At 39.0% G+C, this 14817-nt stretch overlaps 1 protein-coding gene across 5 annotated transcripts in view; it reads left to right on the forward strand.

Annotated features, from left to right (window-relative positions):
- Positions 1-9947, forward strand: part of ZC3H13 (zinc finger CCCH-type containing 13) — a 97331-nt gene extending 87384 nt beyond the window's left edge. For all 5 annotated transcript variants that reach the window (XM_047079893.1, XM_047079896.1, XM_047079900.1 and 2 more), the window contains 2 exons: positions 4209-4372; positions 9101-9947. In XM_047079893.1, the coding sequence (XP_046935849.1) occupies positions 4209-4372; positions 9101-9271 (335 nt within the window). In that variant the 3' untranslated portion in view covers positions 9272-9947. The remainder of the gene's footprint in view (positions 1-4208; positions 4373-9100) is intronic.
- Positions 9948-14817: the final 4870 nt, after the last annotated feature.

Consider the following 14817-nt stretch of genomic DNA (forward strand, 5'->3'; position numbering starts at 1 on the left):
GGCTCTTTGACCTAAAGCAGGTAACTCCTGTGGGTATTAAATAATGGAATGAAAGCCCTAAGGTCTCACCCACCTCTAAAGCAGTTTGCTCCTATGACTTCGCTACCTAGGAAATATAGTTTGGCCATAACCTGATGACATACATCGTAAAGGGGGGTTAATTGTTGCTCACCAATCAGACCTCTTCTAATTAGAGAACGAGAGAACTGATTCAGGATGCTGAATATACGTTTCCTAAGGAATGGGACTTTGTATACTGCTGTATCTATTGTATAATGACCTGTTCTTACTGATTATGCTATTGTCTAGAACAGTATCTGACACACAGTTTCAAGAAGTATTTGTAAAATAATTGGTACTGGTTTTTTCTATCCTATTCAGTCTATTTCAGTGTCCCAGTACTGAAGAAAGTATATCCCTATCCCATTTGTAATTTTAAAAACACTGTAGACTTTATAAGTATACCGAAACTTAAATTGCCTTTGCCTAAGTTTTCTGTGTGGAGTGTGATAGATTAAAAACAAGTAAGGGGGCACCTGTCTGGCTCAATCGGTAGAGACTGCAACTCTTGATGTCAGGGTGGTGAGTTCGAGCCCCGTGTTGGGCATAGAAATTACTTTAAAAAAAAAAAGTCTCTTGAATAATTTTGTGGTAGTCATTTGAAAACCACGAAGAGACTGGAAGTTTGGGCGTGTTATACTTTCTATAGAGGGAGGTGCGCAAGTGTGTGTTTTGTATTCTTTTGTTAAAGACGAGAACGATAAGGATTCCAATAAAAAGAAATTTGTCATCATGACCATTGTTCCAGGAAGAAGGTGGGCTCAGTGCACATTTCTTCTGTATTTGTATCTACAGTGGAATGGTAGTTAACATGTTGGGGGTTTTTAGGTTTTTTTAATACTATGTGTATGTGACTGTGTCACTGCTTGCCTGAAGCATAGTTCTATCTGAATCACCTGAGGGACTGCCTTTTTCCCATTTACGTATCCCGATCCAACTGTGGAGATTCTGTAGATGCAGTGGTAGAACCCTGGCACTGTATTTTAGAAAGCTCCTCAGATGATTCTGATAGACACTGAAGTTTGCAAACTGGTTTTGAGTTTTTTCTTTATATTTATTTACACTTGTCTTACATTCTGTACCTTTTGACAGGTATATGACCTGTTGACTAGATATATTACATGAGACTAGTTTCTTGTTAATTCTCTAATCTCACTGTGCTTTGCAGTTCAGGAAATGGAAGTGAAACAGTCAGATGTTTCTGTTGTGTTTTTACTAGGTGATATTTACCATTTTCCTTTGTGGACTCTAACAATAACCTGTTTGATTATGTTGCCATAGAAGCAGTATCTGGTAGCTGTTGGTACTTCTGGCCAGCTTGTAGAATGCTAGCTGTGAAGTTTTACTGTGTTATATTTTTGGATTACTGACTGGCCCTGTTCTGTTATTTTGACTTCTTATTTAACCCAACCTCTTTATCTTCCATCAAACTTTATAAAAATAGAAGAATTAAGGAGAGATTTAAGTGTTTCCTCCCTGCCTTTGCATGTTGTAACTTAAGACTAAGTGATTTTTATTTATACATTGTTTTCACAGTGACCAAATCTACGATAAAATTTGCTGGTTGTCTTAATACCTAATCATCACTTACCTGATTTTTTTTTAAGAGATCACAAAAGGTAGTCGTATTACTGCAATTGAATGCTGCTATAATAAAGTCCTGAAATCTATTCCCGGACTTTATGCGATAGTTGATGGTAAACAATATACTGAATTCGATTTCACTAATTCTAACTTCCAACCTTTCTTCCCAGTAATAGACAGTAATCAGTGTCTAAATTCTTTCCCCCAGGCTACTTGTCTTACACCTTCAGGTGGCTATCTGAATATTTATTTTTGTTTGAGATTAGCAACATAACTACATGTTCAAGACCTTTCACAGAGAATATATTGCCTCTTAAATGTTTTCATTGCAGTATGGTTGGCACACGGTGTTACCATCGGTGTCAGTTGTACAGCACAGTGATTCACCAGCTCTGAGGTTATGCTCTGTTCACCCTAAGTACAGCTGCCATGTGTCACCATGCACTGTTACAATACCATTCACTGTATTCCCTGCGTTGTACCTTTTATTCCTGTGGTTTACTTATTCCATTACTGGCATACCTTTTAGCTCATCCCCCACCCTTCTCCCATCTGGAAACCATCAGTTTGTTCTCTGTTTTTTTTAGATTGCACATTCTAGCTTGATATCTGGGATGGTGATCCCTCTAACACTGTTCTTTTTCCGCCAAGATTGCTTTGTCTATTTGGGGTCTTGTGTGGTTCATACAAATTTTAAGGTTGTTTATTCTAGTTTTGTGGACATTATTGGCATTTTGATAGCAGTTGCATTGTGTCTGTAGAGTGCTTTCGGTAGTGTGGACATTTTAACAATATTCTTCCAATCCATGAGCGTGGCGTGTGTTTGCATTTGTTTGTATCTTCAGTTTCTTTCATCAGTGTTTTATAGTTTTCAGAGTAAAGGTCTTTCACCTCTGTGGTTAAGTTTATTCCTAGGTATTTTATTCTTTTGGGTACAATTTTAAGCAGCGTTTTCTTAATTTCTCTGTTACTTTATTATTACAGAAATGCAACCGATTTCTGGGAATTAACTTTGTTTCTTGTAACTTTACAGAATTCATTTATTACCTCTAGGAGTTTTTTGGTGGAGTCTTTAGGGTTTTCTGTGTACTGTATCATGCCATCTGCGAACAGTGACAGTTTTACTACTTTCTACCAATTTGGATGCCTTTTATTTCTTTTTCCGGTCTGTGGCTAGAACTTCCAGTACCGTGCTGAATAAAAGTGGCAAGAGTGGGCATCCTTGTCTTGTTCCTGATCCTAGAGGGAAAGCTCTCAGTTTTTCATCATTGCGTATGAGGTTAGCTGTGGGTTGCTCATATATGGCCTTTTTAATGTTATGGTACATTCCCTCTAAACCCGCTTTGTTGAGTTTTTATCGTGAGCAGCTGTTTCAGTTTTGTCAAATGCTTTTTCCTCACCCATGAGGTAATACGATTTTTATCCTTAGTTTTGTTAATGTGGTATATCCTGTTGATTGATTTGCATATTGAACCATCTTGGATCTCTGGAATTAATCCCCCTCAATTGTGGTGAACGGTCCTTTTAATGTGTTGTTGAATGTTGTTTCCTAATATTTTGTTGAGGACTTTTACATCTGTGTTTATCAGAAATATTAGCTTATGGTTTTGTTGTTTTGTGGTGTCTTTGTCTGGTTTTGATATCAGGGTAATGCTAGCCTCATAGAATGTGTTTGGAAGCTTTCCTTCCTACTTTGGGGGGAATAGTTTGAGGTGACGTGGTATTAACTTATTAACAAGCGTTTGATAGAATTCACCTGGTTCTAGACTTTTGGTTGGGAGTTTTTGATTATCACTTCAGTTTTGTTACTAGCAATTGGTCTGTTCAGATCCTATTTGTTCTAGGTTGTCCAAATTGTTGGCATATAATTTTTCGTAGTACTCTGTTATCCTTTGTACTTCTGTAATGTTTCTTGTTACTTCTCATTTCTGTTATATTTATTTGTCTTGTTTTTTTTCTTGATGACTCTCAGTTTGGTTTCTCTCTTACAGAGAACCAGCCTTTGGTTTCATTCATCTTTTCTATTGATTTTTTTAGTCTCTGTCATTGCCGTGATATTTATGATTTCTTTCCTTCTACTCACCTTGGGCATTGTTCTGTTTCTAATTTAGGTGCAAGGTTGGATTGAGATTTTTGTTTCTTAACATAGCCCTGTATTGCTGTAAGTTTCCCTCTGAGAACTGCTTTTGCTGTGTCCCCAAGATGCTGGACTGTTGTGTTTTTATTTTCATTTGTCTCCATGTATTTTTTTTTCCTCTTTCATTTCTTTGGTTGTTTTTAGTAGCATGTTGTTTAGCCTTTATGTGTTTGTGGGGTTTTTTTCTTGCTTTTTATTCTTGTAATTAATTTCTAGTTTTATACTTTCGTGTTCTGAAAAGATGCTGGATAGGATTTCAGTTCTCTTAAATGCACTGAGACGTGTTTTGTGACCTAATAATGTATATATGCCTTTAATATAAAATAATTTTCACCAGCATTATGATAAACTTAATGGAATATGTAAGCAGCCAGCAACACTTTCCTATTTTAGGAAAACTAAAATGCCTGTTTGTTTTTATTGAAAGATGCAGACAGTCTTTTTGAACATGAACTGGGGGCTCTCAACATGGCTGCATTACTACGAAAAGAAGAACGAGCAAGTCTTCTTAGTAATCTTGGGCCCTGTTGTAAAGCGTTATGCTTCAGACGGGATTCAGCAATCCGGAAGCAGCTTGTTAAAAATGAGAAGGTACTGTTTCCTTGGAAAGTATGGATGGTATATTTTTCATTTGATTGCTTTAAGGTGAGATTAAGGTCTCATTATCTGCTTTTAGGAGTTTGGTTTCCTAGTCTTTTACACATGGAGAAAGAAGAATTCTATTTTGTAATGGTTTTCATTTTACTTTAAGAGTATTGATGAACGTTTGTGTCGAATAGCAATTTGTTATTCAAAATTTGATGCATAAAGAGTTTTAAATAGTCTCTTTCTGTGAAACGTTTCCATTTGTGAAAAGTTTCTCCAAGTAAATTTCTAGTATGTTTTATTATCTAAACTGAACATCAGAGAAAAAAATTTTCCAGACACAGAGTGGTGAGGATATTTCTAGGAAGAAATAGTGTCTATGAGAATGTACCAAGCCAGAAGAAAGGAAATAAATACAGGTGAGTGTATGTAAGCATTTACTTAAGAAGAATAAAATAAAACATAAAATAGAAATTAGATTTGGAAGAGATCTGATCATGAGAAATTGAAAATGTCTAAACTTTAAAAAGCCTAAGAGAGTTGGTTTAAAAGGTTAGAGAAACTTTCATTAGCTTTTTACCTGGGGACACTTAAAACAACATTGCTAAAGAAAAAGATTCGCATTTGCAGAAGAAATTAAATTCATGAAAAACAGAGGGATGAACGCAACTGCAGCGATTAAAATGGAAACAGATACAAGGAATAGGAAGCTTTTAAAGTCTTCCCTAGTTAAAGGCCTGGCTCAGAATCACTCCTGACAGAGTTGCTACAATCATTCTCCTCTGCACTCCCATTTCATGTACTTCATGTACTCCTTAGTTTTCTCCTCATGCTGTTGCCTAGATGCCCATTTCTCCTTGCAGCTTTTCTCAGCTGGAAATGTCCCTAAGAGAATTGAGTCCTAGTTAGCCTCGAAGCACGTATGTAATGGGTCAGCTTCTCTTGTAAGTGTCTACAATGGTACGACTTGCTTCCATCCTCAAGCGTTGAAGTTGAAAATTTTTCTGTTTGCTCAAGGAGAGGACTTGGGTTGAAAAAGGCTGCATGTTTTGCAGTCTCACCAGAATCCTGCCTCCTTTTCATAAAAAATATATTGTAACATTCCCCGGTTCCTCCTCTAATATGTCATAGTGCCTCTCAGAAATTGTGACAACCAAAAACGCCCTTGCAGAATTCTCCTTGAGAGCCATTGTCAGAACCTTGTAATCCTTCAGTACAGGGCACAGACCATTAACTAGCATGTGACATGTTATAAAAAGTTATAGTGGCACAGTATTAATGTCTTAAATGATCCACCTGAAGAAAGCATTGTGAGCTTTTCTGATTGCTCAGCGTTAAAAATTTTCACACAAAACCTGAAGAGACCCAACTGAAGAAAAGAGCCTCGTGAAAGATGTTAAGAAAAAAAGAAACCTCTTTAAAATATATAGGACTGTAAAAGCAAAATACAGAATAGGACCCCTCATCAAGGAAAATGGTACTTCTTATCAGATGATGAAAAAAAGTGGAAAGCCAGTGAACTCATATTTTGGCATGGCCTTTATTTAGAGAATGATTTTTAAAATATATAAATTATACATATCAGAAAAGATAGTTTAAGGATACCAAGAGAACACTTAGCTGCTTTAAATGAGCTGAAGTCTCATTTGAGTATTGTAGTATTAAAAGAATGTATAGAACTGGTAGCAAGCAGAAGGAAGGAAGGAAGGAATACCACAAAAAATTAATAGAAAAATTCTGAAGAGATGAAAAAAACTAATCCAAGTCTCACAGATATTAAAAGGATAATACTGTAAACAGCTCTATGCACATAAATTCGACAGTTTAGGAGAAATGGATCAATTGCTCTAAAATCCACAAGCATCTTTGAATCGTCTGTGTCGGTTTGCTTTGGTCTGGTTTTTATTGGAAAAGAAGCCTCCACTCTCAGATGGTTTCACTGGCAAAATCTACCAAATGTTTAAGTTAGAAATAACACCAATTCTACATAATTTCTTCCAGAAAATTGAAGAGACAGGAATCCTTCCCAACTCATTTTATGAGGACAACTACTCAGATATCAAAACCAGAGTAAGACATCACAAGAAAACTACCGATCTGTATCACTCATGAGCATACACATAAAAAATCCTCAAAACTTGTAAATCAAATCCAGCAATATATAAAAGGAGTACTGCACCGTGACCAAATACCATTTATCCTCAGAGTGAAAGGCTGGTTTAATATGCTAGTTTAGTATTCTAAAATGATTCAATGTAACCCACATATTGACTGACCAAGAAGAAAAAATACCTAATCCTGTCAATTGATGCAGAAAAAAACATTTGAGAAAAATCAGCATTCCTATGCAATAAAAATTCTTAGTAAGCTGGAATAAGAAAGAGTCTTGACTCGCATCTCCAAAAACCTGTAGCTAACATCGTACTTAAGGGTAAAAGTTTGAAATATTTCCCGGAGAGGTCAGAATGAGGCAAGGCTGTCCATTCTCACTACCCCTATTCCACATTTTACTGGGAGTTCTAGCCAATTCAATAAGAAAAGGAAGTAGAAGGCATACAGATTGGAAAAGAAGAGGTAAAACTGTATTTACAGACAAGATGATTGCCTACGTGAAAGTTTTCAAGGAATTTATCAGAAGAGTGTAACAAGGCCACAGGATACAGAGCATGAGCAAAGCAATTGGATTTCCATATACTAACAGTGTATAGAAGCACCTGGGAACTGAAAGGTAGGAAATAACTTTTTAGTGGCTCCCCAGCAGAAAGTACTTAGATACAAATCTAACAGAACATGGTGCAGGGTCTGTGTGCTGAGAACTATGAGACCCTGACATAAAAAATCAAAGATGACCTGAATAATGGAGACGTACGTCTTGTTCATGGATTGGAAGACTCAGTATAGTTAAGATTGTAATTTTCCCCAAATGGATCTGCAGATTTAACACAATCCAGCAAAATTGCAGCAGTGTTTTTTTTTAAGATAACAGATTCTCAAGTTTACGTGGAAAGTCAAAGCAACTAGAATACACAGAATAGTTGTTTAAAAAGATGAATACAGTTGAAGGACTCAAAGTTCCCAGTTTTAAGACTGCCTGTAAAGCCACAGTACTCAGGATAATGTGGTCCTGGCACCAGGGATGACACACACCAAAACCAATGGTACAGAGTCCAGGAATAAACCCATAAACCCACACAAGTAGGACTAATCTACCGGGGGGGGGGGGGGTGGGAATCTAAAAATGGGTTGTTTTTTTAATTGAACTTTTTATTTTGACATACCTGTTCTTCATCAAAATGTACATCTTCTGTGAAAGAGATGAAGACTGAAAAGACAAGGATACTGAGAGAAAATATCTGGACACCACTTTTTGGGGAAAGGACTTATACCTAGAATGTGTAAAGGACTCTGAAAAGTTAACAGAAAAAAAAAAAAAAAGCAATCCAATTTTTTTAAACGGGCAACACTTGAATGGACAGTTCACCAAAGAGGATATGTTAATAAGCCCATGAGAAGATGTTTAACATTTTGAGCCATTAACAAATGCAGATTAAAAATTAAATGAGATACCATTGTGAACCTGTTACGGTAGCTAAAAACCAACAGCAACAAACCCCGTAGCAAGGATGTAGAGCAGTTGGAACTACCACGTGTTACCGGTGAGAATGCAAAATGGTACACCACGTGGGAACACAGTGTGGTTGGTTGGTGAAATGAATATTCACTATATGACCCAGTAATCCCTATTGCCAGGTTTTTACCTTCGAAAAATGAAAACTTACATTCATATAAAAACCTGTCCACAGTAGCTTATAGCAGGTCTATTCATAATCTCCAAAAACTGGAAACAACCCCAGTGTTCTTTACGTAGCTAATTGATAAACTAGGACACATCTGTATAACTGGTTACTAATTTATAAGAAAAAATAGCCAAACTGTCAGTAAGTACTATCAACAATATGGATTAATCTCAAAAACATGATACTGAAAGAAACAAGTCTCTAAAGATCATATAGTGTAGGATTCCATTTATTTGATGTTCTGGAAACGGCAAAGCAATCAGAGAGACCCTATCACTGATTGCCAGGGGTTAGAGTTGGGGAGAGGGTGTGAACACAAAGGGAGTTTTCTGAATGATGAAACTTCTCTATTCTGATTGTGGTCATGGTTATGTGAATCAGTACCCAAGTGTAAACACGAAGTATGCATAAAAAGTCAGTTTTCTGTATCACAACATGTATATTTTTCAACACACATGTAATCGAGGAACACTGTTCTTTTAAGGATCCTAGAAAGAAGAGAAATGGCAGAATGCCCAAGATAGTCAAATCTTACCTTCTTTCATTTATGAACACACTTGGAGAACATTTAACAAAATTTTATGACAACTTCCAAAAATGCTAATGTAGCCTTAAATTACAGTAATAGAGATAAGCATTTTAACAGAAGGGCGGTAGTACTTTCTCAGTGGACTGCAGTGATCAGCTGTCTTCTAGAGAATTTGTTCACTCCTAGAGCCCACGTTCTACAGAGAGTATGAACAGGGGAGGGTCAGAGAGAGGGAGACACAGAATCTGAAACAGGCTCCAGGCCCTGAGCTGTCAGCACAGAGCCTGACGCGGGGCTCGAACTCACGGACCGTGAGAACATGACCTGAGCCGAAGTCAGACGCTTAACCGACTGAGCCACCCAGGCGCCCCTCATCTTTTAAAATTTGTTTTTGTTTTCTTCAAATAGGGCACCGTGAAACAGGCTTACACAAGTGCTCCAGTGGTAGACAATGAATTACTGCGATTGAGTCTTCGGTTATTTAAGAAGAAGACTGCTTGTCATGCCCCAGGACACGAGAAGACTGAAGATAATAAACTCTCGCAGTCCACTGTCCAGCAGGAACTGTGTGTGTCTTAGGACTGAAGTTAAATGACATTTTTGGTACTCTCTTCCTTCAAGATTACACATTCTTTTTCAGAGTTCTTTGGTTTGACAAACATTATTCATAACAAAGGCAGAAAAGATGTCAGCCATGGTAAAAGGGTGAAGAACAACTTTGATCTAAAGTTTAAAGACACTAGTTTTGGCTAACTTAAGGTTTTACATAGATTTTTACACAGTACTTGATATTCATGTGAAATAATGTGAAAACATCTAGATTTAGTTTATTCTGTACTTTTTGTTAAAACTGAAGATTTTGGAAAAACGGTTGCCACTGCTCATGCAGCCTATGAATATTTTTTATGAAATGGAGCCACTGACTTATGTTCTGGATCATCCCTACAGAAATAGATTTTATTCAGAAACGTCGTGTTCACAGAATGAATGCACACTGCAGTGCAGAGCTCTTGAAGGCGGATGCTGGTCCTGCGTGCTGTGTTTGGGGGCAGACCTCCAGCAGGAGGTGGCCAAAGTACTTTTTTCCTTTCTAAAGTTCGGAGAAAAAAAAAATTTACTAATGGGTCTGTTTGTTTTTTTAATACATGTGCGTTGTTACAATGTATATTGGGTGTCTTTGGATTCTAAATGGTTTTGTTATCAGAAAATGTCTACTGTTTTTATTTTTAATAAATGTACCTTTCCTTGTTCTAGATTTACTTTGCTCTTCATTGATCTTATTCCCAATGTTCTGAGACATTTGTCATCAACATTGCATATTTCATATTTCACATTTTACTGCTCAAGTAAATAATGCAGTAGGAGTTGAGGAGAGACTTCAAATACAGATCAGTAATACTCGAAACAAACCCAGAGTGAACAAACCTATGTCATCTGAACTTTAAAATCCTCCCGTCGAATTTTTCAGGGCTATCATCTTCGATTACATTGAACTGTCTAGCCTGTAATATGTAAGATGACTTAATTTTTTTAAATTACCATCTGTTTTATTCTGTGTATATTTCTGTAACTCATGAAGAGGAGTCTTAGAAGGATTTGAAATGCACTCCAAGCTGCAGAATGTGTGGGCAGACAACAATAATAAAGGAAACCAGTCAAAATTATAATTTTTTCCATTGGCTCTCACAGGTTTTTGCTCAAACTGTAATCCATTACCTGTGTCAGTTTTGTATCCTCTAAAGGTAACAGTGTTACTGATGTAAAATTCCTGCTCATTTCAAGAAATGTTCATTGTACACTTATTTAAGATACTGACCCAGCAAAGGAAATGGTATTATTTTCAAATGACTTTGAAAGCATGTATAAGAAAATGGCAAGGGGGGGGGGGGGGCAGGGGGAGGATGGGAGTGTCACTAGATTTTCCTGGTGTCTGTTTCCTTTTCTAATTGGTAGATATTTTGAATAAAGAAGAAATTCCTTACTGACCCTGGAGAATAAATATCCTTTAAAACACCAACTTCCTAATTATAGTAGATACTATTTGCTATAGCACAAACAGTTCAAGTCCTAGAACTTCTGTTTCCCAGAAACGTGGAATATAACAGAAAATAATAGTTTTTCTTTAGGAATGTTCCACAGGTTATTTATTTACAGAATGAAAACTGTACTTAAATTTGCCATACAATGTGTCGCCTTTTAGGATTTGAGCATCTTTTTGTTATGAAAGAAAATTTTAGAGCTATTCCTCTGCACACTTAGCCACAGCATTCAGAGCTGTTAAGTGAGAATGTACTGTTAAGTCTCCATTTTTTTAATTCAAATAGTCTACATAGTGCCAAGCATACACCCTTAGAGTTCTTTTTTACCGAGCTTTCCGTAAAAGCTCTTGGATGCCAGTTAAAGTCTCAATGAAAGCAGTCGTCCTGAAAGCAGCTGCTCGGCTAGAACTGATTTGCTTCTACAGTTGAACGTGTGTTGCCTTCTAAGTGATGGGTCAAGTTTGTCCATTTGCCATAACCCCACAACTGGACTCCAGCTGCTGGTAATAAATTGGCAAGAGAACGTGTGCAATCCAAAATAAATGAGAGTAAACACCTATTACTGAGTCAGTTCGGTTTTTTTGGCAGCTATCCTAACCATTTCTTAGAGGATTGTACTGACTGATAATAAATAACTTTGTGTTTCATAAACATTTTGTAACTATCCCCACCTTGTTCATTGATATGCTGCAAAATCTAACTTGTCATTTCTCTTTGTTCTGTAACTGCATGCTATCTTCCTTATCCTACCTACTCCACAACTACATTAGGATTTTATGACCTTTCTTTATTAACTTGACATTTTTTGCCATTGGCAGAATATCTCACATTGTTTCTTACCGTCCAGTTGGGTAAAGATTGTATGGTCAGTGATGCTTTTAAGTCTCAGAAAGACGAGCCAGCATCTGAACCTCAACTGGTTATTTTAAAGGGTATGTGGTTTCTCGTTGAAGATGGTAATACAAGGTGGACCCTAAATTCAACCTCCTCCCACAGATCTACAGCTGTGTACAAAGCAATTTTCTCTGAAAACAAAAAGCTGAGTGGGCTCCTACACATTGAGCAAAAAAACCAACGACAACACCAACCAACAAAACATACTGAAGCAAGTATGAGAGGCTGAGATAAATCCCATCCTCCGAATGGAGACCCACAATTGGTCAACCAGCCGAGCCACTCAGGTAGCCCCGGAGACCCACAATCGGGAAGGAACGCCCAACCCTGAGCCTCTCCCAAAGGGGTGAAGAATTTGAACTCCATATCTTGCATCTGACTTTTAAGACCTGCACCTGACAAGCCCACAAAGCATCTAGCTTTGAAAGGCAATGGGGTTGCATCCATGAGACCCCCAAAGGGTGCAGATGGATTCACCCATCCCCGGGCCCACTGCAGAGGCAGCTGTCTGAAAAGGGTCCAGACTTTCCACAAAAGAGGCTTGTTTATCTTAAAGTGTTGGCCTAATTTAAAACACATCTAGGGGCCTACTGAAATAACCCCCCAACAATGGAGGCCAGCTCTGCCTCATCCCAGCTCACTGGTATCTGCCGTTTGTACACTCATCTGGCACCCCAACTTCTGTGACTGCTGCTCAGAGGACACCTCTTTGATGCTTGGCTCTGGTGGCCAGTGGGGCTCACTGGGGAACCGTCAGGGTTGTTACAGGGTTTTTAACTACCACCCCCAGGGCACAGCAGGGAGGCAATAGCACCCTATCTTTCTGTGTAAGTGGCCTATTAGCTTATCTTTTGTAACTGTGGCCTGAGGGCAGTCTTCTAATTAAACATGTTTGAGGCCAAATGTAATCCTTGGCTGAGACCTGGCACGGGTTGGGGGGGTGGGGGGGGGATGTGGAGGTAATGCTGTCCTAAGGCTCTTCCACAGCTATGCTCGTGGCCACTGGTATCGCCCCTAGAGGAGCTTGTACATGTGTCTGGTGCCCTGGTTCGTGTGGCTGTGACCCAGGGACGCCCCTTGATTGCCTGGCTCCGATGGCCAGAGGGGCTTGCAGTCCTGGGTCCCATAGGGCTGCAGCAAATGGAAGAACGGATCCTGGCTGGCTACTACCCGCCCCGGGCACAGTGCAGAGACAGCAGTCTGAAACACATGCCAAGTCTTTCTGTGCAAGGGGCGTATTTGCTTGTCCTGGAGCTTCGACCTAAGGGACAAGCCTTGGGTTTGATGCATGTCTTGGGGCCTACTTCGGTGTTTTCTGGGGATGGAGACCTGTGGTGGCCACGTGTGCCCTCTACCTTTCACTTGGCTCCAACTGGTGGGTATCTCTGAGTACAGCTTGTGTACATATCTAATGCCCTGACTTTTGTGACTGCTGCCCAAAGGACATCCATTTACAGCCTGGTTTTGGTGGCCAAGAGGCTTATGTTTACAGGTTCAAGAGACTAGCAAAGAAACAGTTCTTACCTGGCTGCCCCCCTCCCCCTCCCCCCCCCCCAGGGATCAGTGCAGAGGGAGGAGACAGAAATCCTGATCTCCCAGTCTTCTCCAAAAAGAGGTATATTTACATTCTTTAAGAGCTGTGGCCTTAGAGTCTGGTTCCCAATCAGCCTAAATCTAAGTGCTGCTAAAATCTCCCCATTTGGGACTCTGGTAGATCTTAGAATACCCTCAATTACTGGGAACCACTAAAAACAAAGTAGGCTGCTTGGCAAGTCACAAATGTTTGAGAGAATCGAGCTAGGGCAGGGTTGAACAGTAGATTTCATCTACACAAGACCAATCCTTCAAGGTGGGGAGGGAGTGACTTTTATCTGTGCATAGAAACCAACATAGAGGGGCGCCTGGGTGGCGCAGTCGGTTAAGCGTCCGACTTCAGCCAGGTCACGATCTCGCGGTCCGTGAGTTCGAGCCCCGCGTCGGGCTCTGGGCTGATGGCTCAGAGCCTGGAGCCTGTTTCCGATTCTGTGTCTCCCTCTCTCTCTGCCCCTCCCCCGTTCATGCTCTGTCTCTCTCTGTCCCAAAAAATAAAAAAAAAAAAATAAAAAAAAAAAAAAAAAAAAAAAAAACGTTTTAAAAAAAGAAACCAACATAGAAAGTCAAGGAAAATGAAGGAACAGAAGAATATGTTCCCAATGAAAGAACAAGTTAAACCCTCAGAAGGAGAATTTAAGGAAATGGAGGTAAGTGATTTCCCTCTGATAGAGTTCAAAACAATGGTCATAAAGATACTGAGTTTAGGAGAAGAATGGACCAAAAATGGAAAATTTCAACAAGGAGATAGAAAATATAGGAAAGTAGCAAACAAGTCACAGAGCTGAAGAATAACTGAACTTAAAAAAAAAATACAATAGAGGGGTTCAAAAGTGGAATAGATGGAGAAGAAAAGATCAAAGGGCAGTAAAACTCATCCAATAAGAGCAGCAAAAAGAAAAAAATTAAGATAGCTTTAGGAACTTATGAGACAACATCAAGCAGACCAACATTCATATTGTAGGAGTCCCAGAGGAGAAGAGAGAAAGAAAACTTTTTTTGAAGAAATGACTGAAAATTACCCTATCCTGGGGAAGGAAACAGACATACAGATTCAGAAGTCCCAGAGAGTTCCAAAAAGGAACCCAAAGAGACCCACACTGAGACACATTATAATTAGTGTCAAAAGTTAAAGACAAGGAAAGAGTCTCAAAAGAAGCAAGACAAACATGTATAAGGAACCCATGTAAGTCTAAAGCAGATTTTCCAGCAGGAATGAATTTTGTAGGCCAGAAGGGACTGGTGCAATATATTCAAAGTAACAACAACAAAAACTGTCAAGCAATATAAGAATATTCTACCCAGCAGAGGGGTTCTGACCCAAGATGGTGACATCGAAAGATCCTGAACTCACCAAATTACACCTGTGTACAGGGCAGTTACTCCTAAATAAGACCAGAGGGCCAGCTGAACAGCTTCTGCACAAGAAAAGAACAGTGAAAGAGAACAGCAAGAGAGATGGGGACAGGGTAAGGAAGGGAACCCCCCCCCCATCCCTGATGCAGTGAACGGCAGTGGGGAAGGAAAGTACTGAAGGACCTGGAACAGATTCCCCTCTCCTTAGGCAAGAAAAACAAAACAAAAAAATATGGTTTAGAAACA

This window comes from Lynx rufus, unplaced genomic scaffold, assembly GCF_022079265.1.
Source record: "Lynx rufus isolate CCGP_SWC_20201006 ecotype Redwood Valley unplaced genomic scaffold, mLynRuf1.p SCAF_1, whole genome shotgun sequence".
In the NCBI taxonomy this organism is placed as follows: Eukaryota; Metazoa; Chordata; class Mammalia; order Carnivora; family Felidae; genus Lynx; species Lynx rufus.